Genomic DNA, 27,443 nt, shown 5'->3' on the forward strand with positions numbered 1-27,443 from the left:
CCTTTTCAGTGGAGGTAAATTAGTATCCTTTCAAAGGGGCAACGCACTGTGTAATCTTTGACTGTGCAAATTCCTAAATCCATCTCCTTATTTTTCCCTGAGAGGAAACCTAGTTCCCAGTAAAAAGAAGCGACATGTGAACAAGAGGTCTTTTGAATCCAAAATGGGCAGAAAATGAAATTGTTATGGCTCAATGACTCAGCAGGGCCCTCCCTTTAATTTTAAAGATTTTTTTCCCAAGTCTCAGATAGTTCGTTATTGAGATCAAGGAGAGCAGGCATAACAGCTCCTTTTCTCCTTGGCTATGGCTCACTGGAATTTCTCCCTTCTCTTTGGCTCCGCAGTCCTTTGGGCTATGCTGATTCCATGCCGTGCCTTCCCAACAGGAGCTCCTGCCTCAGCCTGTGAGAACATGTTACCTGTGCACACTGGGGTCCAGCCCCAACCAACTCGGGCTCCCTATGAATTTCTGTTGAGCTCACCGTCTTTCCTAAACGGGCAACCAATTAACAGTAAGTACCTCTTTCTAACTTTTGTTGAAATAATTCGCTTCAAAGCTATAATATTGGGGCGATCAAGTGAGATTACTTTTATCCTCCCTAATCTTTGGTTATGCTAGTAATTGAGGATATTTCCTTAATAGTCACAAAGGGTTGGGAAATGTTTTTGACCTGGCATTTGATAGCTGCTGGCTACTAGGGAGAGTTGCCAGCTCTGAGTTGTGAAATTGCTGGAGATTTGGGAGGTGGAGCCTGGGGTGTGCAGAGTTTGGGGAAGGACAGACCTCAGTGGGCTGTAATTGCATAGTGTTCACATTCCAAGTAGCCTTTTCCTCCAGGGGAACTCACCCATTTTACCTGGAGACTGGTTGTAATTCCAAGAGATCTCCTGCCACCACCTGGAGACTGGCAACCCTACTATTAGTTTGGAACCTTGAAGGGGAGATGGCTGAAAAGGATCAGTAAAGTAAAAAAAAATGCAATCTTTAAAAAGAGAACAACCCCATGTAAGACTGAGGCTGGCTAGGACCCTTGGGGGAAAAGACAAAACGCCAGCATGGATAGGGTGAAGTAGACCTCCATTGAGAGGGAGTTCCAGAGTTGTGCAGGCTCTGAAAAGAAGACTCGGTCTTCTGCAATGCATGTCCACATAGAGCAGGTCCTCTAAGATGATATAACCTTTTTTCACTCAGATTCACCCAGTTTCCCTCCTTACTGTGCCTCATGGACTTTTTTGTCCACGCAAAGCCTGTAATCTTCAAAACAGCCTTTTTTGTGGTCAAAGTGATCTTTTCAGCAGCAGGTAATTATATCTAGCCCTGATTTCAGTGCCAAAGTCTATATAGAAGGAGGTGAAGTAAGGTAGTCTGAATTTGGCACTGGTGACCAAGCTGTCTTTCCGGAATTGGGTACTACAATTAATCCAGAGGATCATAGTTTCCTATGAAACTATGAAAGAGCACCCAGACCTGGTTTACACATGCAAGAGAATGAAATGGCAGGACATGAAATGGTGGAACAACATACTAAAAATGTTGGGCAGCTAAAATAGATTTTGCCATGTTGGCCTACAGGGAATGGGGATGGATTCTAGCTCTGAATGTCCCTTGAAAGAAAGAGAACTAGCGCTGCTAGATGCAAGGTCTTCTCTCGTGGTTGGCTGCACTGGTTCTACATTTACAGGGAGTCTTTAAACGTCATGGAACATTATAAAATGTGATTATCTGTTATTTGAAATGGCATGATCCATTCCACCACCCTGAGTCTCCACTACCTCATTGCTCCTGTTATGTTTGACAAAACCGAGTATTTGTTCCATGTGATTATTGGCTTGCAGCCGATCAGAGTTTCCTGTAGGTGGTAGGGTCTCTGACCATGTATTGCAGCTTTCCCATTTTCCCTTTTCCTGCTGCAGCCTGAAATGCCCCCTTTAAATGCTGGCAACCCCCACTCCCTTGTCCATGCAGATGTGTGTGACAGGATCCAACCCCCTGTTCTCTCTCCAGTTCAGATCCTTGGCCCTGCCTACAAAGGACTGTTATTAGAGGCTCGCTCCTTTGGCTCCAACGCTGCCCTGGGCATTTGGAAAACTCCACCTAACAACACAAAATTCTTGCAGGTAAGAGACACAAATCCATTCCTCTTTTCTAGCCCAGAAGTCCTGGAAGTTGAGCAGAAAGCCTAAAGATTGAACTGTACAATTCTTAAATAATGGATTCAGTTTGGTATTAAGTGGTTCTACCACCCACACTTTCCTTAAAAATTATAATTCTATAATCTGGCTCTTACATGACACCCCCCCCCAGTATCTTCCCAACTTCTGACTAGGTCACACCTGCTTCGTTTCAGTAAATTGGCTGTATCTAATGTTTTTTAGAGTATTTGCTGGTCCCAAGGAGGGAAATTTCTTACCAGTACTGTCTTCTTTTAGCAGGCTTGAAGCAGAGGAGGAGGGAGAGTGTACTATTTCAACCATTTGCTTACTGGTGGTCTGCATTGGCTTATTCCAAATTACATACACTCAGGGCTTTTTTGGTAGAAAAACCCAGCGAGAACTCATTTGCATATTAGGCCATACCCTCTGACATCACCATTGTTTTGCATAAGGTTTTTTTGCAAAAAAAGCCTAGCAGGAACTCATGTGCATATTAGGCCATACCCCCTGACACCAAGCCAGCCAGAACTGCGTTCCTGTACATTCCTGCTCAAAAAAAGCCCTGCATGCGCCTTGCTGGGTTCCCTAATGCTGTGCAAATGCGACTGGACCCCCACAGCCATGGTCTAGCAAATTGGCTGATGATGGTAATGTGTTTAGACCAAAGGGCTGTACTAAAACTATTTTGCAAACCATTTGTAATTTTATTTAGTGGAAAATGTAATGCTATTATATTGCCATGATATTTGAAGGGACCAACTGGCAGAAGAGACCAAGAGCCCTGTAACTACTGTTCCCAAATCTTTGCAGAAACCATATAAATATTACTGGAGGCTGGGACCGTGGGTCTGGGATCATAAGAGCTGCTTAGAGATACAACCAAACAGCTTGAGTATGCTCAGTGGGATTTTTGATTAGCAGCCTCCCAGTTCCTGTTGTACAACATGTATTTGGAAGCCCTTCCCAGGGGCAAAGCACTTGGCCATGGAACATGATGGGAGGCTGTTCAGTATGCACAAATTCTTGGGCACATAGAACAGGCTGTTCTACGGATACTGACAGGGTCACTGAGAGCAGGAGAATGGGTAGACAAGATTGTGGGGAGCTTAATCACTCAGGGGGCCTGTGCAGCATAGGAAGTCATGTTTTGCTTGGGTCCAAGTGGTGGAGGAGATAAATCTTTAACTGGGGAGGACCCCGAGGTTCTCAGCAGCCTCTGGTTGCCAACCAATGCTATTATAAACTCATTACTATACTTCAATGATGTGCCAGTCTTTTGAGGAACAGTCACAAGCTGACCTTTCTTTTAAACAACAAGAACTAGAAGTTGATGCTTCAGCTTTAAGAAAGCCGGAAGATCCATGGACAAAATGTGTAATGCTAGGGGTCTGCAATCAGACTCTCCCATGCATAATTTAGGAGCATAAAGCAGCTGTAGGGTGATAGAGGAATGGGGCCTGCAGGGGTTAGGCTGCAGCAACACCAGGGAAAGGGGTTGAACTAGAGTTGCCAATCTCCAGGTAGTGGATTGAGATCTCCCACTATTACAACTGATCTCCAGGTGAGAGAGCTCAGATCACCTGGAGACAATGGCTGCTTTGGGAGATGGACTCTATGGCATTATACCCCATTGAAATCCCTCCTCTCCCCAAACCCCACTCTCTTCAGGCTGCATCCCCAAAATCTCCAGATTATTTCCTAAAACAGCCCTGGCAACTCTAGGTTTAACTCTGCCATTCACCATGTTGTTTCCCCAGTGGAAAATACCTTCTCCGAGTTGCTTTGATTCCCAATAGAGAGAAAAAGGCAAATAAACATATTGGGCCTGTCTTATTTCTGTCATAACACCAGAGAAGGGGCATTTTCAGTCAAGAATACCCCCTTTCCCCAGCACTGAATCCATGTCAATCTCCTCCATGGCTTTTTGTGACATATCTGGGATATCGGGTCACATAATGACACTGTCATGTGCAGAATAGCCTTTAGGATGAGAAAAAGTTGTACAGCCACAGTTGTACAGATTATGTAAATAGCTTTCTCCCCTTTTGCAGTGCTCTGGAAATCCACATGGAGCTGTGACTCACTCCAACACTAATTTAAAAACAAGGCAGACTACGTATACATGGCTCCCGCCTAACTCTGGCTGCCCCCCAGTGGTTATGTTCATGTAAGTTTCATGAATTCTTTTTAAAAATGATGCCTTCCTTTAAATGTATTTTAGTTCCATTCCTTGTAGAAACAGAAAGTTCTTTAAATGGGCATAAGGGCTGCCAAGAAACCAACACAAGCTTCTTTCTTACTGTTCACGGTAATTTTATTCTTCCAGGATGCAAAGGATGTTTTTTTAAAAAAAAAAGTAGAAAAAATTTTCAGAGACTGAATCCTCCCCCATGCACATAAGAAGTGCCCTGCTGGATCAGACCAGTGGTGCCTCTCATCCAGCATTGTTTGACAAAGAGGCCACAGACAGGACATAGAACCCAAGGCCTTCCCTGGTGCTGCCTCTTAGCACAAATATAAAGAAGAGAATAATAATAAGAAACTGGATTTATACCCCACCCTTCACTACCTGAAGGAGTCTCAGAGCAGCTTACAATATCCTTTCCCTTCCCCTCCCCTTTCCCCACAACAGACACCCTTTGAAATAGGTGGAGCTGAGAGAGCTCTGACAGAAACTGCTGTTGAGAGGAAAAGCTCTGTGAGAACTTGCGACTGACTCAAGGTCTACTGCCTCTGAATGCAGAGGTTCCCTTTAGTCATCATGGCTGGAATGTTGATGGATCTCTGCTGCATGAATCTCTCTCATCCCTTTTTAAAGCTGCCTATGCTTGTGATCACCATTATGCAGTGCATTTCACAATTACTTGTCAAGTGACAGAGTACTTCCTTTTTTCTATCCTGAATATATTGTCCCATCAACTTAATTGGGTGTACCTGAGTTCTTAAGTAAAAGGGAGTTTTCTCCATCCATTTTTCTGCACCCCATGTATAATTATGTAAATTTCTATCATGGCAGATTGCAAAGGTCTATTTTTAAATGTATATTAGAAATCTTGTCTCTCTGCCTCCCCCCCCCCTTTATTTTTTAAATCAGAGCAACGGTTGCCCAATCTCGTGAAATCTACTGGACCAATGTCAAGTCTAAAGTGATCTGGAAAAGTGAGTAATTCTCTAAAGTGCTATTTTGAAATAAGGCCCTGCTTTCAAGGTAACTAACGGCTTCCACTAAAATAGCATATTATGCATGGAAAGAATACATTGTATTTGGGAGAGCAAGACAGCACTGCATTTATCATTACAGATCTGATCCCTCTACTTGGAATCAAAAGAATGGTTTCCTGTTTATCTAGCAACTAACTCTTGGCATTTCTGATACAGTGCATGGCTTTCCAATGGTACAAAAAGTATGCACAAAGTAAATAAATTAACAAAATGTCATTCCTGAGCTGTTTGGAGAAAGAACAGGATAAAAATGAGATAAAGTCCAAGAAAATTGTTACAGCTCATTAAATTGTTACAGATCACTAATTTGGCCCTCCGAGTACAAAGGAGATATATATTTGACAATGGTTAGGAAGGATATCACCTGGCTACATTGTCTCTGTCCATCTGGTTAGTCTTGGAAATAAGAGTGTAGTGGACTGAATGACCCTTGGTCTAATCCAGAAAGACAATTCTTAATGTCCTTGAGTAAAATAAAAACTGAACCTCTGGTTTTATATTGTTTCAACTTTAGCCCAGAGTAGAAAAATCTTAATCTAATTTTCTTTCTATACTACAGATCCCAAAGCTACTTGTGGAGCCCAGATGCTAACCAGAACATGGCCTGCTGCAGCACTGTTATCATCTATGCTACTCATTTTGCTTGTATACCTTTAGAGACCCTTACAAAAATGACTACTTGGTAGTTGTGAATGAATGGAAACAGAATAATAATTTTTGTCCAAATATTGAAGAAAATCCTCTTTTCAGCTCTTCCCTAAGAAAAGAATGGTGTTCCAACAAGCCTCTTCAAATAGAATTTATGTTTCTTATAATATAGGGCAACTAGCCCCTAGAATTCTAGCCCCTAGAATGGGAGAAGTGAAAATAGGACATTTCGTATTTAATGAAAATATGATTCCATTGCTAGGATAAACACTATAGATTTTCAGTGTACAAATAAACCCTATCACATTGTTTCCACATCATCTGGTTTGGCGTAGAACTTTTCAGATTTATTGTGGGCAGTGAAACTACTGGATAAATGTCACTTAGTGTAGCTTAATTACCCAGATCTGGCAATGTTATCTCGAGTAAATGAACCATTAATAATCAGGACTAGGGATGGGCACGAACCAAGCCATAAACCGCGTGGAAGAACATGCCTTCTGCAAACCCTCCCTGAACTCCATGGAAGTTCATGAGCTTTGGGGAGGGTTCATACAGATTACTCCAAAGGCATTTAAATGCTTCCAGAGCTTACTTCTAGGTCAGAGCTCACTCCCAACAGGCCAAATTATGAACCAGGGGAACTGGTTCATAAAATGAAGGAGTTCATTGGAGGTTCAAGGTTTGTGAAAACTCTGAACCACAAACCTCCGTTTTCCTGGCCTATGCTTAATCAGGACTATAATTAAGTCTGCCCTTACAGGAAAGAATATTTGAGCACACCATGAAGTAGGTATGAAATGTTAACACACCTGATGCAAATATTAGCATAATATTGCATGAAGAGGAATTCTTCAGAAATTATAACCAGTACGTTGGATTAGGATTTGGAAGAGGAAATGGGGATGCCCAAGCAGAAGACTACCAGTCTCCTCTTTAGCCAGATGAATAAAAGCATGGCCTCCCCCCTATATAGCTTGGGACCAAAGTATCTGAGGAACTGCTTGCTCTTCTATATATAGCCTGGACACTGATGTCATCTTTACAGGCTATTGTTTTGCATTCAGAAGTAAGGTGTGCAGACATAAAGACAAGGCCTTCTCAGCAGTGGCACCCCAACTGTTTCCATCCTGTCAATTCGCATCAGTGTTTACTGCCTATCATAGTATTTCAGGAGGGTAGCCACATCAGTCTGTACAAGCAGAACAAAATTCAAGTCAGTAACACTTTAAAGGTCAACAAAATCTTTCAGGGTACAAACTTCTGTGAGTCACTTTGTCAGACATACTCTCATCTGTATCTGATGAAGTCAGCTTTGACTCACAAAAGTTTATCCCCTGGAAAATATCATTGGCCTTTAATGTGCTACGTGTATTTTGCCTGCCAGAGATGAGCTAAGACTTTTTAAAAAATCCCAGATCATGTGTCTCCCACTCTCCCATGTTTAATGGTTCATTAAATTTAATCAATTGGAATGAAATTGATACTAAATTAATTATATGTATTTGCTAATTTGAAATTAATTGGATTTTGTTCGTACTGATTGACTTATTAATTGGCTGCTGGGAGGGTTTTAGTAATTGATTTAATGGGTTAGTATTTATTCATTCTGTTTAACTGTTGAGAATTTTTAGACACTAAATTAATGATTGAACTGCTGATTAATTAGATTTAATTTATTAATTTATTACAGTACTAAATTAAGAGGGAGAAATTAGCATTGGGTAGGGTGTTATATTAATTTAGTGGGTAGACATAAATTGGGAATCCAATCAGACTTAGTGGGAAATAGGAAAAACGAAACTAGTGCAATATTATATTACCAAATTGGAGTATACCAGGTATTGAACGATTGGTTTAATAGTGTGGTTACTAAGTGCTCCATCTTGATTCGTCTGAAGCTCCTACGAAGGCCACTAATGTGAGATGACTGAGCTGGGGATCCCGGTGTTCCTGGGGAGGGGAAAGTATAGTGGTGGGAACAGGCATTTATGTAAGGGAAGGAGGCCAAGATCCATGAATGCTCGACCTCCTTCCAGCCTGCATCCCATCCCAACAGTTGCAAGCAGTGGGTCCAAGTTAAAGCATCCGCCTCTGTCATTGGTGCTGTGCCTATTAATAATAAGACCTCTGTCCTGTGAGAATACCTGCAGGAGCAGAATATAGACCTGGCTTGTGTGACTGAGACCTGGGTGCGAGAGGGGGAGACAGTTGCTCTCTCCCAAGTAGCTCCTCCTGGGTTCTCAGTCCTCCACCAATCACGGACCAGCGGATGTGGGGGGGAGTTGCGCTGTTCATTCGGAAGGATTACTCCTTCTGGGCACTTCCGGCCCCAAAGATCACCGGTGTTGAATGTGCCGGCATGTTGGTTGAGGCGCAAGAGAGTTTGGCTATTTGGCTGGTGTACCGACCGCCCTCTGCACCAGCCAATGCCCTGCCAATCCTTGTGGAGGCTATAGCAGGCTGGGTGTTGCAGCACCCTAGACTTCTGGTCCTGGGAGACTTCAATGTCCATGCCGATGATGTGGGCTCCACATTGGTGTTGGACCTGGTGTCATCCATGGCAGTGCTAGGACTCTCAAAATATGTAACAACTCCCACCCATCAAGCTGGTCACATCCTGGATTTGATCTTTGCGGCAGGAATGACAGTGGACCGAATTACTGCAGATGCAGTGCCGTAGTCAGACCACTACTCCCTGAAGGCTCATCTGAATGCCCCGCTCCAACCCTGCTTGGGCGGTAAGCATTATTTTTGCTCGCCCACAGAGCCAAATGGATCCTATGCAGTTTCAGATGGCTCTTTGGGATCCTTGGTCCCCTGGCGATTCCCTAGATGAGCTAGTGGAGACCTGGCAAAACAGGCTCACCACAGCCATCAATGAAATCACTCCCAGGCTCCCTCTGTGCCCCCAAAGTTGGTGCCCTGGTATACACGGGGGCTACGGCAAATGAAACGGAGGCTCAGACAACTAGAGGCAGTGGCGACAAGCCCGCGACGAAGTGACAAGCAGCTTATAGGATATTTATGAGAACCTATAAGATGGCGGTCAAGGCCGCTAAGAAAGTATACTTTACAGCCATGATCGCGTCTGCGAACTCGCGCCCAGCACAATTATTTAGAACAGTTCGGTCTCTAACTACCCTACTGATGGGTATACCAAATGCTAGGGAATTCGATAACAGTGAGGCCTTTTCGAGCTTCTTCGCAAATAAAGTCCTGTCACTCTGCTATGACCTCCCAGTCACTTTAGAAACAGTAACAGAACTCGAGGCTCCGAGCACATCTTCTAGTCCAGTTTTGGATTTTTTCACTCCACTCAGCCTGGAGGAAGTTGACAGAATACTCTCTACTGTACACCCAACTACCTGTAGGCTGGACCCGTGCCCCTCTTGGCTAATAAAAACTGGCTGTGAGGGGCTACGAGCTCCCCTAAGGGAAATTGTCAACCAGTCCCTTCTTGAGGGAATCTTTCCCCGGCCTCTTAAGGAGGCAAACTGGCAAACTACCAGCCGGTGTCCAACTTGTCGTTTTTAGGCAAGATTATTAAAAGGGCTGTGGCAGTGCAGCTTCAGAGTTTTCTGGATGACGCTTCTGTGCTAAACCCACATCAATCCGGTTTTCGTCCAGGTCATGGGGCAGAGACAGTACTGGTCGCCTTCACAGATGACCTCCAGAGACACCTGGATAGAGGTGGCTCGGCGGTGCTGATGTTATTAGACCTGTCAGCAGTGTTCAACACAGTTGATCATCAGTTACTTACCTGTCGCCTCACCGGCGCTGGAATCCAGGGGTTAGCCTTGCAGTGGCTTTCCTCCTTTCTCCAGGGTTGAGGACAGAGGGTGGCACTAGGGGAAGAACTATCCCGGCAACACCCACTTATTTGTGGCCTTGGCGGGGAAGGCAGGATATAAATTAAATAAATAAAAATAATAAAATAAAATAAATAAAATTCCTTGGGATCTAAGACATTTATGCCCTCTTTCCCCATTCTCAAGTCTATACTCAATATGAGGTACACTTTGTCAAATACATATTTATTCATATTAGGTTGGTTCTGGTAGAATTTATCATGCCGTGGGTTTAGTCAATATTCTCCAAGCCCTGAAAAATATAAAATTAAACAATGTTAAAGGCTTCTGCCAGATATAACATTGATGCCACCCAAGAGTTAACAAATCCCTTTCCAAGGTACTTTTCTGCTTATTTTTGCTGACAATATAAAGGTGGTGATCATGTGCAGTGCAAGCAGTGTTGCACTGCATGATGGGTGATTTTCCTGCCTAGCTGCCCCCTCCCAATGCAGTCTTCTGTTCCCCACACATGCCCCCCTAGGTTGGTTGGCCGATTCCCAGGGACAGCATGAGGGTTTATATATGAGGCTGCCATGAGAGGAGAGGAATCAGTAAAAATCACCTCCCTTTCTGCGTGGAAGTATCTGCCTCCAGAACTTCTTAGATGCAGCATCAGGCAGGCAAGCTCTCAGCACTGTTATTTGATCTCCAGCACTCAGCATTGTTATCAGTGATTTTATTTTCTGTCTGAAGGCCATATCCTACTCTGGTTTCTCCTTGAGATGTGTGGCTGTTAACAGATGTCAAGGGGCGCAGCCTAGCCCAGAAGTCACTCAGGGACCAAGGCAGAGGCTAACTGCTGATGAATGTATTTTTATCTGATGTACATCACCCAGAGCCTGGCCGTGGCTAGGATGGGGCAATTAATTAAACTGAAATAACAACAACCTTTCAGTACTAGTTTTGCCCTAACCACTTTGTACCAAGACATCTGTTCAGAACTCACCTTTGATTCATAGTAGCGATCAGTTTCGGAAACACGCCTGTCCCTCTCCATTAGGTACCACTGATAGGCATTCCGAGCAATCCTCTTCTCCTAAGGGCACAGAAACACATCAGAGAGTATAAAGGAAAGGAAAAAAAAAGAAAGATGGCATGTAACTGGAAAAAAATATAGATGCAAAGCAAACCTGACATCAGAAAGAGGAATTAAGTACAAGTGATGCTGGTTAAAGTGCAAAGATTTTTCTGCAACCACACAACATTACAATCTAACATGTGGCACAATTAAATTTGTAGGTAGGGATACAGTTCAGCAGAGATGATTAAAAATGTTTCTGTCCCATTTCAGACTGCTAGTGTGGGTTTTTGTCACTAAATGTTTCCCCATTTTAACATACAGAAAACTAGCCATGATGTGTAATTGAAAGAGCACTACAAATAGTCTGTTGGTCCTGGTCCAAATGTTGTTAATTCTGAAATGGCTTTTACTGTTGTGATTTCACTTACCGGTACATTTTTACCACATATACCTGTTATGGAGCTGGATATAGTGTGGATGGGCCTCTATGTCCCTGAATTACCAATTATTTGACTAGTCCAACAACATCCACTTAATCTAGCGCAGTTCAGTAGAGACCTAAACACAGATCTATGCCGTTTATTTATTCAATTCCTATTGCACTTTTCCTCAAAGGAGCTCATGATGGTATACATCAGTTGCCTCTCCCTTGGTTTCAGCATCACAACAACCCTGTGAGGTAATTTAGGTTTAGAAATTGAGTGATTAACTTTTTTGCCGCCTAGTAAATTTCATAAAGGATCTGAACCCAGCCTTATTGTCACTTTAATCAATCCTCAATGCAGGCTACTGTCAGTCACTTTATACATGGTATAGAAAGGCTACAAAAATCTTGAGATAAAAAGAAATTTATAACGTGAGACAAGATGGTGGATGGTTAGTGTCAAGCTACTGGGAGATTAAGGTTACCAAAAACCCCTACTCCATCTTTTTGAAGCTTGCTTGCTTTATCCTAAGTTCCCAAAAGTACGGTATTTCTTTGCTTTGGAGTCAGTTCATGTTTAGGCCGACAAAGGGTCTAAACCCACAGCAGTGCCACCCCCCAAATACAAGCCAACCAAGCACACCCCAATAACAAGGACGCTCAATCTGTTATCGCAGCCATGCAGTTCTTGTGAGATGGAAGTGGAATCACACTGCAAACATGAGCTGTCCAGCAGCTATGCTTTGACTTCGTTCTCCCTGACAGGAAGCCATGCCAAGGATCATTCCCAATACACTGTCTTTGGGTTTCTTCCGGTATACCTGGATGCCATGAGAGCAAAGCGAGAGCCCCACGTACACAGGGTGTGACTAGGATGCTTTTATTGTATAGACAATGTTATCTTGGGACTGATCCAATCAGTCATCAAAAACCAGACTTCACACAAAGACTCTGCCATACAATCTGAGTGGATCATTCGGACTTGTGAACAACACAGAGACTCTCACTTTTGTGTAGTTCTGGGTGTCACTTTAGATAACAATTCGGCCCTAAAGATAGTATTATTTAGGTGAGCTAAATCCATCAACGCCATTAAACCTTTCCAAACCTTCCCTTTATGGTGTCATATACCACATGTACTAGTGTCAGAGACCACCTAACCCTGGTGTCACAGGTCATCTGACCTCCCCAGCCTGAGGGCACATGGTCATCTTTAAAAGGTCTGACCCATGGCTCCACAGGTGTGCGTCTTACAGTACCCCTACCTTGCTGTATAGGCCACCCCCAAAACCTGATCAGTTTTGGGTCCCCATAGTAAGATACGCGAGTCATGTCTTGCTCCCCCTTTTTGCCAGTATTGGATGTTTTATCTGAAGACTGACAGGTAAAGGATCACCTTGTTTGTGTTATACCCTTATGTTGCCCCTATACCCTTTTTCATTTCTATTATTTCCTAGGCACTGTGTGGTTGATGAATGGATTATTATTCTTGTATGACTATATTTTCCTAATAAAATATTCCTTTAGTTTACCCAAAGAATATTGCTTCTTTATTAATAGAGAAATTCTTGGGAGACTGACTTCTGTATACACAGGTTTTGATCCTGCTTCAGGTGGTCATCTTTGCCCACCAAACTAATTCCCTAACTTCTTTTGAGGGCAATATGGTTAACAGCCAGATCCCCCCTGGCCACTGGCAGGGTATTGGGGGAATGCACAGTTGCTAGATCCAGGTTGGGAAACTCTTGGAGATTTGGGGAGGGAGCCTAAGGAGGACAGGGGCCTCAATGTGGTACAATACCCTAGAGCAGAGGTGGCCAAACTTGCTTAACATAAGAACCGCATAGAATAAAGGTCAGATGTTTGAGAGCAGGCAGGAAGGAAGGAATATGGGGAGAGAGTGGTGGAAAGAAAGCAACTTTAAATGCATTCTCTAAGCTGCCAGGTGGCTTGGCGAAGTGATTTAAAGAGACAAATGCCTTCACCAAGCTGCACGGAGGGGGGGGGTGCTTTGAGAGTCACACAATATGTGCAAAAGTGCCACATGTGGCTCCCGAGCCACAGTTTGGCCACCCCTGCCCTAGAGTGCACCCTCCAAAGCATCCATTGTCTCAAGAGGAACTCTCCGTAGTCTTCAGATCAGCTATAATTCTGGGGGGTCCCCAGGTTCCATGAGGAGGCTAGCATCTCTATGGGAGATCCAGGTTCAAATCCTCACTTCATCAAAAATCTCAGTGGGTAAGCCAGGGCCTATCACACTCTCTCTCAAACCTGTGTGTTGGGAAATACCTGAAAATTTGGGGGTGGAGTCTGGAAAGGGCTGGTTTGGGGAGGGGAAGGACCTCAGCAGAGTAAGAGGGCACGGAATTTGCCCTTCAGAACAGCCGTTTTCTCCAGGCGAATTGATCTCTGTCGTCTGGAGATCAGCTGTCATTCCGGGAGATGTCCAGGCCACACCTGGAAGGTTACTAACTCTACTCAAAACCCGCACAGGATTGTTGAGGCGATAATGTGGGGTAAAGGAGAACAAGGAGCGCCGCCCTGAGTTCACTGGAGAAGGGAGGGGATAAAAGTGTGCAACAGAGAAAAAGCAAGACCCAGCTAGAGAGTAAAACGGGAGCTCTCTCGCCGCCAGATCTCACCACGGCCGACTAGCCAGACATACCTTTCCTCCGTTCGTGTATCTCTGGATCCAGTAGGTGCTGATCCCAGGGATAGTCAAGCACACATACATGATAGTCAAGGAAGGCAGGATCTCATACCACATCGCAGCGGCACCTGCGCACTCCTCCAATGCGACCACCTTTTTTCTCTCTGTCCTCAACACACACAGTAATCACTACGCATGCGCGAAAATATCTCCCCGACCGCCAGGCCTTTCCCAGAATGCGTAGCGCACTACGGTAGTAGTCGGCGGTTTTGCTATGGATCCAGTAGGTGCTGAGACCAGGGAAGCGAATAAAACAAGTCGGCTAGATCCGTGAGTGGCTAGGGCATGCCGGGAACGAGGAGGTCTCTGGAGCATGCTGGGAGCTGCAGTCCCTCCCGGGGTATGTCGGGAAGAGGAATCTCCATGACAACAATGAGGCCTGGCGTGGCGGTGCGTCCCTGTGCCGCTGGAGGAGGTGTTGCTTTGGGGGCGGCTCTTTTTTCGCTACTCCCGCGAGAGGAGGGATGGCCAATGCGTGCCCCAGTCAGAGCTGAGGCGGACGGAGGACGAAGGCCGGTTTGTTCTGCGATGAAGGAGGATAAGGAGAATGCCAGGCCGAAGGAGAAGCGAGGCGGGCCTCTCACCCCGACGGGGCTAGGAGTTGCCATGGCCGGAGCGGACGCCAAAGGGGGCGGTGAGCCTGATAAGCTCGAGCGGCCTAAAGAAAAGAAAGAGACGCTCAGCAAGGTGCGGTCCTGCCTGCGCTCAGAGGGGCTGCCCCAGGTGGATGCAGTCGGGCGGTGGAGCTGTTCAGTGGACTCTGCTTATCCGGGCTGCGTTGTAGTTAGACTGTTTCTATGTCTGTAGAAAACTAGCACGTCAAGATGGACTCATCTCCTCGACGTGCAAGTTTTCTGGCTCTGAGGATTTTTGTTGCTGTTGGCGGGAGAGTAGACAAGCATACGAATTCCTGTGGCGCCTTCCGTACATTCAGTTGCTAAAACAGGGGTGGCCACACTTGCTTAATATAAAGGCCATACAGAATAAATGTCAGAGGTCTGGGAGCCACAAGACAAGCGTTTCAGATGCTTGAGAATTCCAAGACAAGGAAGGAAGGAAGGAAAATAGATTGGGAGAGGGGAGGGAAAAGAGGAAAGAAAGCAACTTTAACGTTAAATATAGTGATTTAAAGAGAGAAATGCCTTCTACAAGCCAGCCGACCAGGCTGTGGGGGCTTCAAGAGACACATGTGGCTCCCGAGCCAGTTTGGCCACTCCTGTGCTATAATGTGGAGCTTTTCCTGAACTGTATTGTTTTTAGCTGCCCTGGAATGGTGGGTTTTCATATTTGACTAGTTGCATGTAGAAAGATAGCAAGGAGAATGCTAGGCCAAGCCTAACAAGGTAGTTTTCCACGTGCAGGAAAACGGTGGACAATATATTAAATTTTTCCCTGCCTTAAGCATCTGATTTTGTTGATCTAGCTTACAGGCAGCTGCTGGAGCTGTCCCTTGACATTACTCTTTCAGGGTGAGTTAAAATATGTTTCCATTTTTGACGAATTGTGTGTTAGCAACCAGCACACCAAGTAGGAAAGGTAGGATGAACCCCTTTCCCTGGCATGGCTGTTTTTCACTAGAACAAATCAGGAGTCAAGTTGTACCTTTAAGACCAACAAAGTTTTATTCAGAATGTAAGCGTTTGTGTGCTAGAAGCACACTTCATCAGACCTTCTAGCACACAAAAGCTTACATTCTAAATAAAATTTCATTGGTCTTAAAGGTGCACCTTGACTCCTGATTTGTTCTACTTCAGACCAACATGGCTGCCCACTTGGATCTGTTTTCCAGTAGAACTGTGTGTACTACATTGAGGACATATAAACTCCCTATTGGCATCGTTAGTAAGCTTGAAGTTGTGTGATCAAAGTCAAATTTTGATTGATTTTGTTGACTTTGTATACCGGCCTCAAGTTGTGCCCCTTTCCTCTGTTAGGCTTTTGGAGAGGTGAGGTCACAAATGAGCTGTCTTTGCCTTTGGTGGTCACTACTGCAAGGTACTAAAGTGGCACACACTGGGCTCTGTAATAACAAAATACAATCATAGAGCCCTTTTGTGTATATCTGCTTTCTAGTTGTTGTACAAAACCATTTATAAATGATCATTCTCAGTCTATCATCAGTGTGTTTTAGTTGGGAGAATATGGTCTGAGAAAGTTTTCTACCCACATTTAAGTTCTTAATTTCCACCTGTGGTGTGCTTTTGGTAGCACTATAGATTTCTAAAAAGTTAGAAGTTGCCACCAAGAACCTGTACCAATTTTAATCCTCTCAGTAATTCCTTCTGATTGTTCCAGAATTCAAATATATTAGATCAATAGCAGCTCAATGATTTGATTTTTGGTTGTCACACCATCTATTTGAATCAGCTTCCCAGAAGTGTTCAGGAAGATACCCTTCCCCATTAAAGTATGTAAAGCAATATTGGTCAACAGTATATTTGGTGGGGATTGATATCCCCCCCAGTTTCTGGGGAAGAGGCATTGTAATAGTGATGCTTGGTATGTATCTTAGCTGATCTTTCTGTTTTAGTTGTGCTGTTTCTGTTCTTCGGCACACACTTTTGTATGTTGGTTTGAGAGCCAGTTTGGTGTAGTGGTTAAGTGTGCGGACTCTTATCTAAGAGAACTGGGTTTGATTCCCCACTTTTCCACTTGCAGTTGTCCTTGAAAGGGCAGCTGCTGTGAGAGCCCTCTCAGCCCCACCTGTCTGTTGCAGGGGGAGAAGATATAGGAGATTGTAAGCCTCTCTGATTCAGAGGGAAGGGTTGGGTATAAATCTGCAGTCTTCTTCTGACAATGGAGTGAAAGGTAGAATACATATATTTTAATTAATACATACCTCAAAATTCATACATTTTGATTAGTAAATATTTAGTCCCTTTTTAAAAGAACCCTGCATGGTCATTTTAGTTTATGAGCCCTGTGGCAGAGAGTGGTAAGCTGCAGTTCTTCAGTCCAAGCTCTGCTTACGACCTGAGTTAAATCCCGGCGGAAGCTGGGTTCAGGTAGCCGGCTCAATGTTGACTCAGCCTTCCACCCTTCCAAGGTTGGTAAAATGAGTACCCAGCTTGCTGGGGGTAAAGTGTAGATGACTGGGAAAGGAAATGGCAAGGAAAGGAAAGGTCCCCTGTGCAAGCACCAGTCGTTTCTGACTCTGGGGTGACATTGCTTTCACCTTTTCATGGCAGACTTTTTACGGAGTGGTTTGCCATTGCCTTCCCCAGTCATCTATACTTTCCCCCCAGCAAGCTGGGTACTCATTTGACCGACCTTGGAAGGCTGAGTCAACCTCGAACTGGCTACTTGAAAACCCAGCTTCCGCCGGGGATCGGACTCGTGAGCAGAGCTTAGGACTGCCGTACTGCAGCTTTAACACTCTGCGCCACGGGGCTCACGGGGCAATGGCAAACCTCCCCATTAAAAAGTCTACCAAGAACACATTGTGATGTGACGTCACCCCATGGGTCGGTAACATCTCGGTGCTTGCGCAGGGACTACCTTTACCTTTTTTAGTTTTAGTTTGTATTACTAGCAACAAAAATATGTCTTGCTAACTTTTTCAAAGGTGATTTTGGGTATTGTCAACTAACTGGTGTAAAGATTTTAGATATTTAGTTTTAGTATTATTGAAGGGAAACACCTTATCTGATAGAAAGGACCACTGAATGCGAATGGTATTTATGCAACAGGAACATTAAATATGCACTTACAAAAGTACATTAGATGCTGAAAAAGCATTAGGCTCCTATGAATAACATTTGTAAATGAATCTGTAACCAACTGACCATGGGTTGGATCCATCACCAAACTGTAGTTTGCGCTAAAGCTCTTACTGCAAGTGGAAATGCAAGAAAAAGACAGTGGTACCTGGTAGCACTAAGCAAGACTTACTATTTTCCCACTTGTGCAAGATTTTGGTGTAGCCTATTTCCAGGCACTAGAATATATAGGGAGAAAAGCACTAGGTGTTGCACAAGATCTTGCTTAGACAGAACTTCTCAAAGTTTATGTTAACACTTGTGCATCACTGGATTTAAGCTTATACATGGGGGATTCCCTTAAAAGATCTATAACTTGTTTTGAGAAGTAATAAAATGTCAGAAAAAGAAGTTTGTAGAGTATACCTGGAAAGACATTTGTAAAAAATGAAACTTTTCCTCCCCTTTAAGGTAGTGATTCGACGCCTGCCTCCCAGTCTGACCAAGGAACAGCTTGAAGAACATCTCCAGCCTTTGCCTGAACATGACTACTTTGAATTCTTCGCTAATGATTCAAGGTAAAAGGAACTTAGGTCCCTTGGTTGTGCTGCATGTAGCAATGGCATGTCATGAATGTCTTTCAGTTTTACACCCGTCTGTGTTGTGTATATATACGATCATCACTCAGCAACGTTTCCTTATACATTGCCATTTTTTGTCCTTCTGCAGTTTGTATCCACACATGTTTTCCAGAGCATACATCAACTTTAAAAACCAAGAAGACATAGTTCTATTCAGGGATCGCTTTGATGGTTATGTTTTTGTTGATCACAAAGGCAAGTAAGCCTAAAACTTGGTTCTGTCTATCATATCTTTAATCTATTTATATCTAGACATATATTAATTGAGAAGTAATGACTGCAATTTTGGAAGCACCCATGTCTTTTAACCAAGATTGCCAAACATAATTTACAGTCTGTGCGAGCTAACTTGTCAGTAAGTCCCACTGAGTTTCAATGAAATTTATTTGCAGGTTAGTTTAGTATTTCCGCCTAGCTGCCGCAATAGCCCTTATGTATTTTCCTAAATGTAAGTCCTATTAGCATCAGTCAGTAAGTAAGTATGTCAGGACATTCAGGGCAGGTGATCCTCTCCTTCTGCAGTTCTGAAGCTGTGACGACCTGAACCCATCCTAAAGGTTCTAGCTTGGGAGCCACTAATGCAAGATCTGTAAAAAATTGTGTTTGTTTGGTTGTGGGTGTGGTGAAGGAACAGAACTAGTGCCAGCCCTCTTGCTCAAGATCCAGAAGGGCTGTCTTAGGGGCCCCAGAATTTTTCAGTAAACATTAAGATGCATTGAAAATTTCTGATACAGAACTAAATTGCAGTGGCATGCATGCAGGACTCCAATAGCATATCATAGGATGCTGCTTCAGCATCCTCCACTTGAACAGCAGCAGTTGAGCCAGCACTACAGGATCATTCTTCTTGTATTCTTTTCTTTACCATTCTTCATATAACCAAATTTATTTTTATAAAGTAGTGCTACGGTAGTCTCTGTTGTTCAAGAAGCTCTTGTTCACTTAACTTCAACAGTTAATCCATGTTCGTCAATTCATTATAATAATTTTCCCATTTGAAAAAAAATACATAATCTGCTGTGTCATAGTTTCATGGGCAATTCACAGGACACATTTCTTGCCTGTATGAGCAGAACTGATACGCAGTAGAATCTGGCCTGCTCGTGTGGGTAAGCAGTGTGTTGTATGAAACTGGTCCTTGAACACATTTTATAAATTGGGGGTGGGGAGTGGGTTTCCTTGTCTTTAAAACCAATTATGATATTAAGAAATTTTTTCAATGTATGAATAGGTCTGGAGTATCCTGCCATAGTGGAATTTGCACCATTTCAGAAAGCTGCCAAAAAGAAGAGTAAGAAAAAGGATGCCAAAGCTGGGACCATTGAAGATGGTTAGTGACAATTGTTGCTTATTGTTTGTCATTACAGTGTATTGGTGGACTTTGTGAATGGACATGGCAGCTGTAATAATAGAAAAGATGATTAAAATTTGTATGTATAATGTATCACCTGACAACTTCAGACCATACTGCCATATCATGCATACTTTTTCTTTTTGGTCATAAGCTTTCTGATCTTATGAGGCAGACACAGTACAGAAGCAACAGCTTCTTAAGGTTATTTTCATGATTTTAGTCACAGTAATTACCCAAAGTACAATTAAAATGTGGGATGTGCTTGTTTTTTTATTACATTGCTTGCCTTCCAATTAATCTGATGCATTTCAGAGTTAATATGCATTTAGTTTTAGGGCTTGTTGCAATGCAAGCTTCAGACCTGCATTCTTAATAGTATCTAAAAATAGTCATTTGAAGGAAAGCTGTCTTGGGTAGATAATCATCTGACATTGCTGCTAGGACTATTAACTTGGGGGAGGGGTTGTGTTTTGCTGAACGACGTGCAAAAGTATGTGTTTATGATGTGTACACTTTTTCTTCCTCATCAGATCCAGAGTATAAGAAATTCTTAGAGACCTACAGTGCTGATGATGAAAAGCTAACATCCACTCCTGAGACTCTACTGGAAGAAATAGAGGCAAGAAACAAAGAACTGATAGGTACAAAAAGAATTTTACCACTATGATTCCAAGTATGCTTCCTTGAGAATATTTGGTATGTTTTTGTGTACATTTTTTAAAAAACAATATATTGTTATCTCTGCTGCTTTTTCAAAGATCATATCTTCTGAGTGATTGCTTTCATTTTGACAGGAAGAAAATGTATTAAACATTGTACATCTTTGTCATGGTGCTGCTTTAGTCTAAACTCCTTGCTCCTTCATTCTAGCTGTACTTAGTGTGTAAGTGGAGTTAAATGCACCCTTACCTGCATGAAAAGGTAGACAGATATTCAGGGCAGAACAAGCAGCTAGAATGTAGCATCAACAGATTTCTTGATTGTTGCAAGTTTGCTCCCTGTGTATGTGCATTCAGCAGGAAATACTTAGGAGGGAGATAGACAGACAGACAGACAGATACGTATATATTATGTATGTGTATACACACACACGCACATATCCACTTAAATAGGAAATAACCTGGATTTGAAAATTGTATTTATGTAAAAAGAGTACCCCCACACTCAGCCAAAAGCTTGTGAGGTAGTTTACAAAAGTTTAAAAACAATACCGGTATCACAATATAAAACAAATCCACAGCATCAAATCTCAACAGAGGCCACAATATTAAATCCCATCATATAACTGTATTTTCTTAGAGCTAAATAAATAAAATTAGAAAAAGTAGAACAAAAATCCAAGTCACTGAAAAGGTTAAAATAGACTAAAGCAGGGGTCCTCAAACCCCAGGCAGTGAACCGGTCTGGGTCTGTGTCCTGTTAGCAACCGGGCCACAGAGTGAGGCAGAGACCTTCACCTACCCCTTATTTAAAAGACCCCAGGGAGGGGCAGGGATGGGGTGTGGACTTGGGGACAGCCTGGGGCAGCAAAAACCCAGCACCCCCACCCCAACTGGTCTGTGGAAAAATTGTCTTCCACAAACCTGGTCCCTGGTGCTAAAAAGGTTGAGGATCACTGGACTAAAGCAACTACTTGCCTTTGGTATCAAAACACAAATGCCTGAGAGAGAATTGGTTAAAATTTAGTAATCATATTTGGGGAAAGAGTTCCCAAGGTGAGCTGCCATAGTTTTTGAAGATGGTTGTATGGCGATTAGGCCCTTTTTAACTATTGGATGGATTTGTGTTGAAGAAGTTGATTCTTCAGACACCTTGATTCCAGGCTGTCTAGGTATTTCAAGATTAAAGTCAGCACTTTGAATTGTATCTGGAAACAAACAGGCTGCCTTCAACAGGAATGGGTCATGATGCTTGTCACCTACATCAGATAGCATTCTTTCTGAAAGTATTTTAATATTATTAGGTGATTGTGGTTTCTGCATATGTTACCTGCAACAGCGTCCTTTGCAGATAAAAATGACAAGAGTGGAAGGTTTAAGTACATTCAGTGGGATTCTTTCTAGCATTACATTACAAACTGCTTTTGAAAATTTTATCTGTTTCCATACCATCCTCTAATGTACGTGGGAAGTTACCTAATGGTTATTTTTGAAGGAAGCATGCTGGTCTGTTTGTCTATGAGCACATTTCTTTCAGAAATAATAAGTGCTGTAAAGCTCTGTCTCTACTAGTTTACTTCTGTTGTTCTAGTTTCATTAAATGACCTATCAATATTACCAGCTGTGGTATAGTAGGCAGACTCTTTATATACTGAACTGTACATTGACAGCCCTGGATGTAATCAGTTCACAACTGCAGTACCTGAAAGTAGATACAACAAAAAAAAGAGTTGTAACCAGCGATTGTAATAAGCCCCAAATAGATTTTCTCAGGCAAGGTAATCTGGTTCTCAGAACAAAATATCTGAGCCCCCATTAAAGGAGCTTTCTGAAATATGCCCCAGGAAATTAGTCCGTCTGAATCTAATGTGACTTTCTCCTGAATTAACTGTGCAGACTAGTAGGATAGATCTGTGGTTTACTTTTGTGTTGGGAGATCTTAATCTAATTTTTATAGTTAGAGTGGCAATAACATTTTCTCTCTTTTCAATGCGTAGCAAAAAAGACCACTCCTCTGTTGAACTTCTTGAAGAACAAGCAGGTGAGTATTCTTCCAGAGCTAGAGAGAGAGATTCCCCTACTCTATTCTGTATATGTGTAAGCTGCATTAAAACTTCTACAAATAATTGGAAGAGAAAGTGCTGGACTTTTCTAATCTTGTTGTAGGCTTATAGATATTTTCCACTTTGTTGGGTTAGAAGATCACCCCTTTCCTCGTTTTAATAACTCTGGCCGCTCACTTTCAGTATTGAAGGCTGGGGTAAATACAGTGCCATTAGACATTTCATTCAGTATTTTTGTGGGTTAGTAACTTTTTCTAGAAGTATATTTGCCCTTTTAAAAAATTAACCATAATTGTGTATTCAGTTCACTTGAACAGTCAGGTGCGGGGGCGGGGGGGGGGATGCACACGTGCACTTTCTTAACTCAGAGCCTGGAAGGGTTTTTGCTCTCATTTCATTTTTTCCTTCCAGAGGCTGAGAGAAGAAAAACGAGAGGAGAGGAGGAGGCGAGAACTAGAGAGAAAAAGGCAAAGGGAAGAAGAGAGGAGGAAATGGAAAGAAGAAGAAAGGAGGAAAAGGAAAGAAGCTGAAAAAACAAAGAAGGTGGAGAGATGTCCAGAGAAGGAAAGGGACAGATCCAAAGATGAACCAAAGATTAAGGTATCGTTTTATTCCTGGAGGATAAACAGTGCCTGCATGCACACATATGTAAAATGTTATGACAAGACAAATGTGTACCTTGAATGTGGCCTGGTAGTATTTGCATGCCATTGTTTCATATGTATAAATACAGTCCTTTATAATTGCCATCCTGTGGATGTTTTCTTGAGAATAAATTCTGAGGGAGCCTACAGATTGACTGCTCTGTAATAAAACCATAGTTATGCTGTTGAGTAGCTTTGGTTTATGTCCTAACATGGAGAGTCCATGTTACTGTCTTCTCAGTATATAGCCTGGTTGAAGCCAGTACTTCAGGTGCACAGAGTGAAATGACTTCCAGTGCAATCCTGTGCAGTTACTCCAAGCTAAGCTGACTGAAATCAATGAGCTTAAGAATGGAGTCAATCAACATAGAATTGCACTTCTTCTCTCCCACTCCCCCCCACCACAAAGCTTTCAGTGTCTGCATTTGCTCACATTCATCCCTTGTTTTCCTGCCCTCTCTTAAGTTGTCTCTTCCACTGGTTGAAATCTAGGTTGCAGACTCCCGTGAGTGGAGATTTGACTTTTGCACTTGCTGATAATTTGCTGCTCTCAAAAGTGCAATGTATGTTGTTGGCACTGCAAAAGCAAACAGAACATGTCACTAACATTATAATCGGGAGCGACTAGATCATCTTTATTTCACTAGCAATTTGTTAAGAGTATAGAGAAAATAGAATAAATTCATGCAAAACACAGGTAAGTTCCCAGCTGCCATGAATAATAGAAATAACTAGTTCTGGTGATATCCCCTGCTCTTGTATTATATAATAGGCCCCTCCTTGTAATGAAAGACTGTCCCCTTAGCACAGGTTAGCGCTAGAATTAATTTAGTAAGGAAAAAAACTAAATTTGTTCTCTTCCTAGCTACTTAAGAAGCCAGAAAAAGATGAAAGAGACTTTGAAAAAAAGGAAAAGGCCAAGAAACTGGAGAAAGAGAGTCTGAGGGAGGAAAAGGCTGCCAGTGCAATCAGCAGTGCACCAGCCAAGCGCTCCGAAGGGGAGGTTAAAGAGGAGAAGGCCAAAAAGTTAGTGTTCTCTTCTCAGTACGTATCCTTGTTTAATAGAATATGCTGGTTAATTAGGTTGTCTTATCCAGGAACTGCTCTTGAATTAAAATCTGCTAGCTGTCCAAAACAACTGCGGAGGGTAAACACATAATCTCTGGCAAATCACAGAACAGTTCACCATTTGGTCTTTCAAGCAGTTTACAAATGTCTCCAAGCAGATAGTGAATGATGTAACTAAATTAGGGCCTCTTCACAGTGACTGTAAGAAGCAGGTCTTTGAACTATGTGTACCATATGCGTACATTCATCAAGATGGTGGGACTGGCTCATCACTCCCTATTGAATGTACATATAATAGCAAACTTGGGTTTGTTGTTGTGTAATGTGTAGAACAGTCCTGAGAAATCTTAAATCTGTCAGACTGGTCTGTAATTTATCTTGTCTAAATTACAAGGGACAGTTTTGTCTTGTGGCTTTCGGTACTGCAACTTGAACTAATACCTAAATTTTGCCTGGAGTTGTCATAATGTTTAGTTATCTGAGCCGATGCTTTCTTGTTTCACCTTAATTGAATTTTCAAATGTCTTTCTTCACGCAGATTGGAAGATGATTGTGGCAAAGATTACAGAGAAAGAGAGCGAGAGTATGACCGGGACAGAGAGTATGAGAGAATCCAGCGTGAGAGGGACAAGCTTAGGCGCCAGGAAGATGAACGGAGGAGGCAGAAAGAACGCTTTGAGAAAGAGAAGGTTTTCAGAAGAAAAGAGGAAGATATGAAAAAGGAAAGAGACTCTTTGCGAGAGAAAGGAAAGCGGTCTGAACTGCCTGACTATCTAGGCAATATGGAGAAACCCGAGAAAGTAACCAAAGAGGATAAAAAAGAAGATTTGGCTAAGAGGGATCGCATTAGAAACAAGGTACTGATTCTGTGATCTGTTTTCACTCTTTGCCATGTTGTGCACTTAGCTTTTGTGATAAACTGCTTAGGGGGGAAGGGTTCGATGAACTGCCACAAATTCATCTGTATTAATATCCTGTTAAGGTCTAAATGTTTTATAATGCAGTTTATTTCTAGCTAAAGATGGACACAATTGTAGTTAACGTCCCTTTTCAGGCAAATGTATTTTAAATTAAAAGTTGTCATTATTATGTAACAACTAAACATCTGGATTGACACTTGAGTTGCCAGAATGTTTGTTTAGACCCTGCACACTGCAGTTTATGCTGGAATACCTGGCTGTGCTTTAAAAGAGTCATCTATAGTTTCTTTGCTGTCCTCAGTTCAACAGCTCTACAGATCACGGTCTTACCTGTTGCTTCTCATTTACACAGTTTTTTTTTAAAATCCTGTTCTTTCTCTGAAAAGTTCAGGGTGAGTCACAAGCAGTGTTCCCTCTAAGCTGAGTTAGCATGAGCTAGCTCACAGATTTTTAGCCTCTAGCTCACACATTTTTGTCTTAGCTCAGGAAAGATGACCCCAGAGCACAATAATTTATGCAGTAGCTCACAAAGTATAATTTTTGCTCACAAGACTGCAGCTTAGAGAGAATATTGGTCACAAGTGACTGTCCAGTCCTTGCTTCCGCCCCACCCCAGTTAGGCTGAGATACAGTAAACCAGCCTAAAATGGAGCAGAAAGTTTCATCACAACATAATATATTGTTAATGTTTCAGGATCGCCCAGCCATGCAGCTCTACCAGCCAGGGGCTCGAAGTCGGAGTCGTTTATGTGCGTATGATGAGAGCTCTTCAAAGTCACCTGATAAAGCAGTGGATAAAAAGCTGGAATGTGAGATGATAAATGCGAAAGAGGAAGACTGATGAGTCGTGGGTTTTTGGACCGACCTGTTAACAGCCAAAGAGCATGAACTGCGCTGTCCAGAAGTGCCTTGGAGGAGAAAGGGGGACAGTACTTTTGGATGTCTCTGGTTTCAAAGCCTCAATGCAGAGTCAAGACTCAAACTGTATTCTCTCAGTTCATTGTCACGGGTGGGAGGAGGAGGTGGTGATTGTGGCAGTGAACTGCAAGGGGGGAAAAAGCTTTCCAGTTCCTTAGAAATAGGCTTAATTGCCCCCCCCAATAAGTCATGTGACTAAGGGTATCCCAATGCCATGCTCTCTTTGAAATAGTAGCCATGTACCAGTATTTGCACTTAAATACAGCCATCTTGAACCCTCAGGATTGCTCAAGTGTTAATGCCTTTATCACTGCGCTGTGTGGAATTTGTAACTAACCAAGGTGGGAGGAAGTAGTTCTAGCATTGAGAGAGGTTTTGTCTGTGGAGCTGCTTGCAGCTGATAGCAGAAATGCATTTTTAGATCAGGAGGCAGCTAAGCTTTGTTTCCCCTTCCCCATCACAGCTATAAAATCTTCACTGAAATGAAAGGATTTTTTTGTTCATATCTTGTGTAATATCCAGATACTGATGCAACTTTATTTAGCTGTGTAGTAATTTCCAGCTTTTCCTGGTACTAGAGGGGGAAATGTTCCATTTCAGTTCATTGTCTTTCCTGAGGCATTAGAGCGTCTTGCAACCCAGGAAGAACTTTTACTAAGAGTTGTGGCTCCTCCTTTATGCTAACACAACACAGCTATTTTGTACTAAATAAAACTTGAGAGAAACCATTTAAAACTTGCTTAAATTATTTCTGGCATGTTCCAGTGTGCATGTGGTTTCCAGTTTTCATTCTGATACGATCTTCCTCTTGATGCGTCCAGAGTGCCTTTAAGTTGATGTTCCTGATCCTGTTCCAATTGGTAGTATATTTAAATTTGTATATTGCCTCTGACTGCTAGTGCACTATTGAAGTCAGTTATTCACACTGCACCTCCTGTGCATTACTTTGACACAAGTCATTGTCCTAAATCTTTCCTACAGAATGCAATACAAGGGTGTGTCAAAATTATAAATTTACGTATCTAATGCCTTTTGACAGCTCTTCAGTAGTAGTAATATTTTAATGTCAGGGCTGCTGCAGCACAGTAGCTAAGCAGGGGAGCTCTGCCTTTCAAAGTCATTGCTTCAAATGTCAGCTCTGCCATGAACTCATCATGAGAAGAAGAGCTGGTTTTTGTACCCCACTTTTTTCTACTGTAAGGAGTCTCAAAATGGCTTACAATCTCCTTCACTTCCTGTCAGTATAACAAGCACCTTGTGAGGTAAGTGGGGCTGAGAATTTTGAGAGAACCGTGTCTGGCCTAAGGTCACCAAGCAGGCTTTATGTGGAGAAGCAGGGACTCAAACACAGTCTGCTGCTCTTGACCACTACACCACACTGGCTGTCACACCAGCTTAGGTAGCTTGAGGCCAATCCACTCAGAGATGAATTCAGTCTTCCATTT

General features: G+C 42.7%; 3 protein-coding genes across 5 annotated transcripts; 2 read left to right on the plus strand and 1 right to left on the minus strand.

The window, feature by feature from the left end:
• Positions 1-6,098, plus strand: LOC132579385 (putative defense protein 3). The gene is made up of 5 exons (XM_060249699.1): positions 1-512; positions 2,006-2,118; positions 4,206-4,321; positions 5,249-5,313; positions 5,936-6,098. Exons 1-5 carry the CDS (start codon positions 305-307, stop codon positions 6,031-6,033), a joined length of 600 nt encoding a protein of 199 aa, XP_060105682.1. The 5' UTR covers positions 1-304; the 3' UTR covers positions 6,034-6,098.
• Positions 6,099-10,040: 3,942 nt separating this feature from the next.
• On the minus strand, positions 10,041-14,540 carry NDUFA1 (NADH:ubiquinone oxidoreductase subunit A1). Its single transcript, XM_060250236.1, has 3 exons — positions 13,989-14,540; positions 10,825-10,914; positions 10,041-10,128 (listed from the first exon to the last, which is right to left on the minus strand). The coding sequence occupies exons 1-3, from the start codon at positions 14,088-14,090 to the stop codon at positions 10,108-10,110; spliced, it is 213 nt and encodes a 70-aa protein (XP_060106219.1). The 5' UTR covers positions 14,091-14,540; the 3' UTR covers positions 10,041-10,107.
• On the plus strand, positions 14,229-26,733 carry UPF3B (UPF3B regulator of nonsense mediated mRNA decay). Of its 3 annotated transcripts, none has more exons than XM_060250233.1 (10): positions 14,229-14,720; positions 18,203-18,309; positions 18,461-18,567; positions 19,604-19,702; positions 20,257-20,367; positions 22,383-22,426; positions 22,860-23,048; positions 23,958-24,136; positions 24,699-25,017; positions 25,775-26,733. In XM_060250233.1, exons 1-10 carry the CDS (start codon positions 14,319-14,321, stop codon positions 25,919-25,921), a joined length of 1,704 nt encoding a protein of 567 aa, XP_060106216.1. In that variant the 5' UTR covers positions 14,229-14,318; the 3' UTR covers positions 25,922-26,733. The 3 variants fall into 3 exon arrangements, with proteins under 3 accessions (XP_060106216.1, XP_060106218.1, XP_060106217.1); XM_060250235.1 differs by having other exon boundaries at positions 23,958-24,118; XM_060250234.1 differs by having other exon boundaries at positions 23,967-24,136.
• The last annotated feature ends 710 nt before the right edge of the window (positions 26,734-27,443 follow it).

Source organism: Heteronotia binoei, chromosome 11 (genome assembly GCF_032191835.1).
Source record: "Heteronotia binoei isolate CCM8104 ecotype False Entrance Well chromosome 11, APGP_CSIRO_Hbin_v1, whole genome shotgun sequence".
Classification (NCBI taxonomy): domain Eukaryota; kingdom Metazoa; phylum Chordata; class Lepidosauria; order Squamata; family Gekkonidae; genus Heteronotia; species Heteronotia binoei.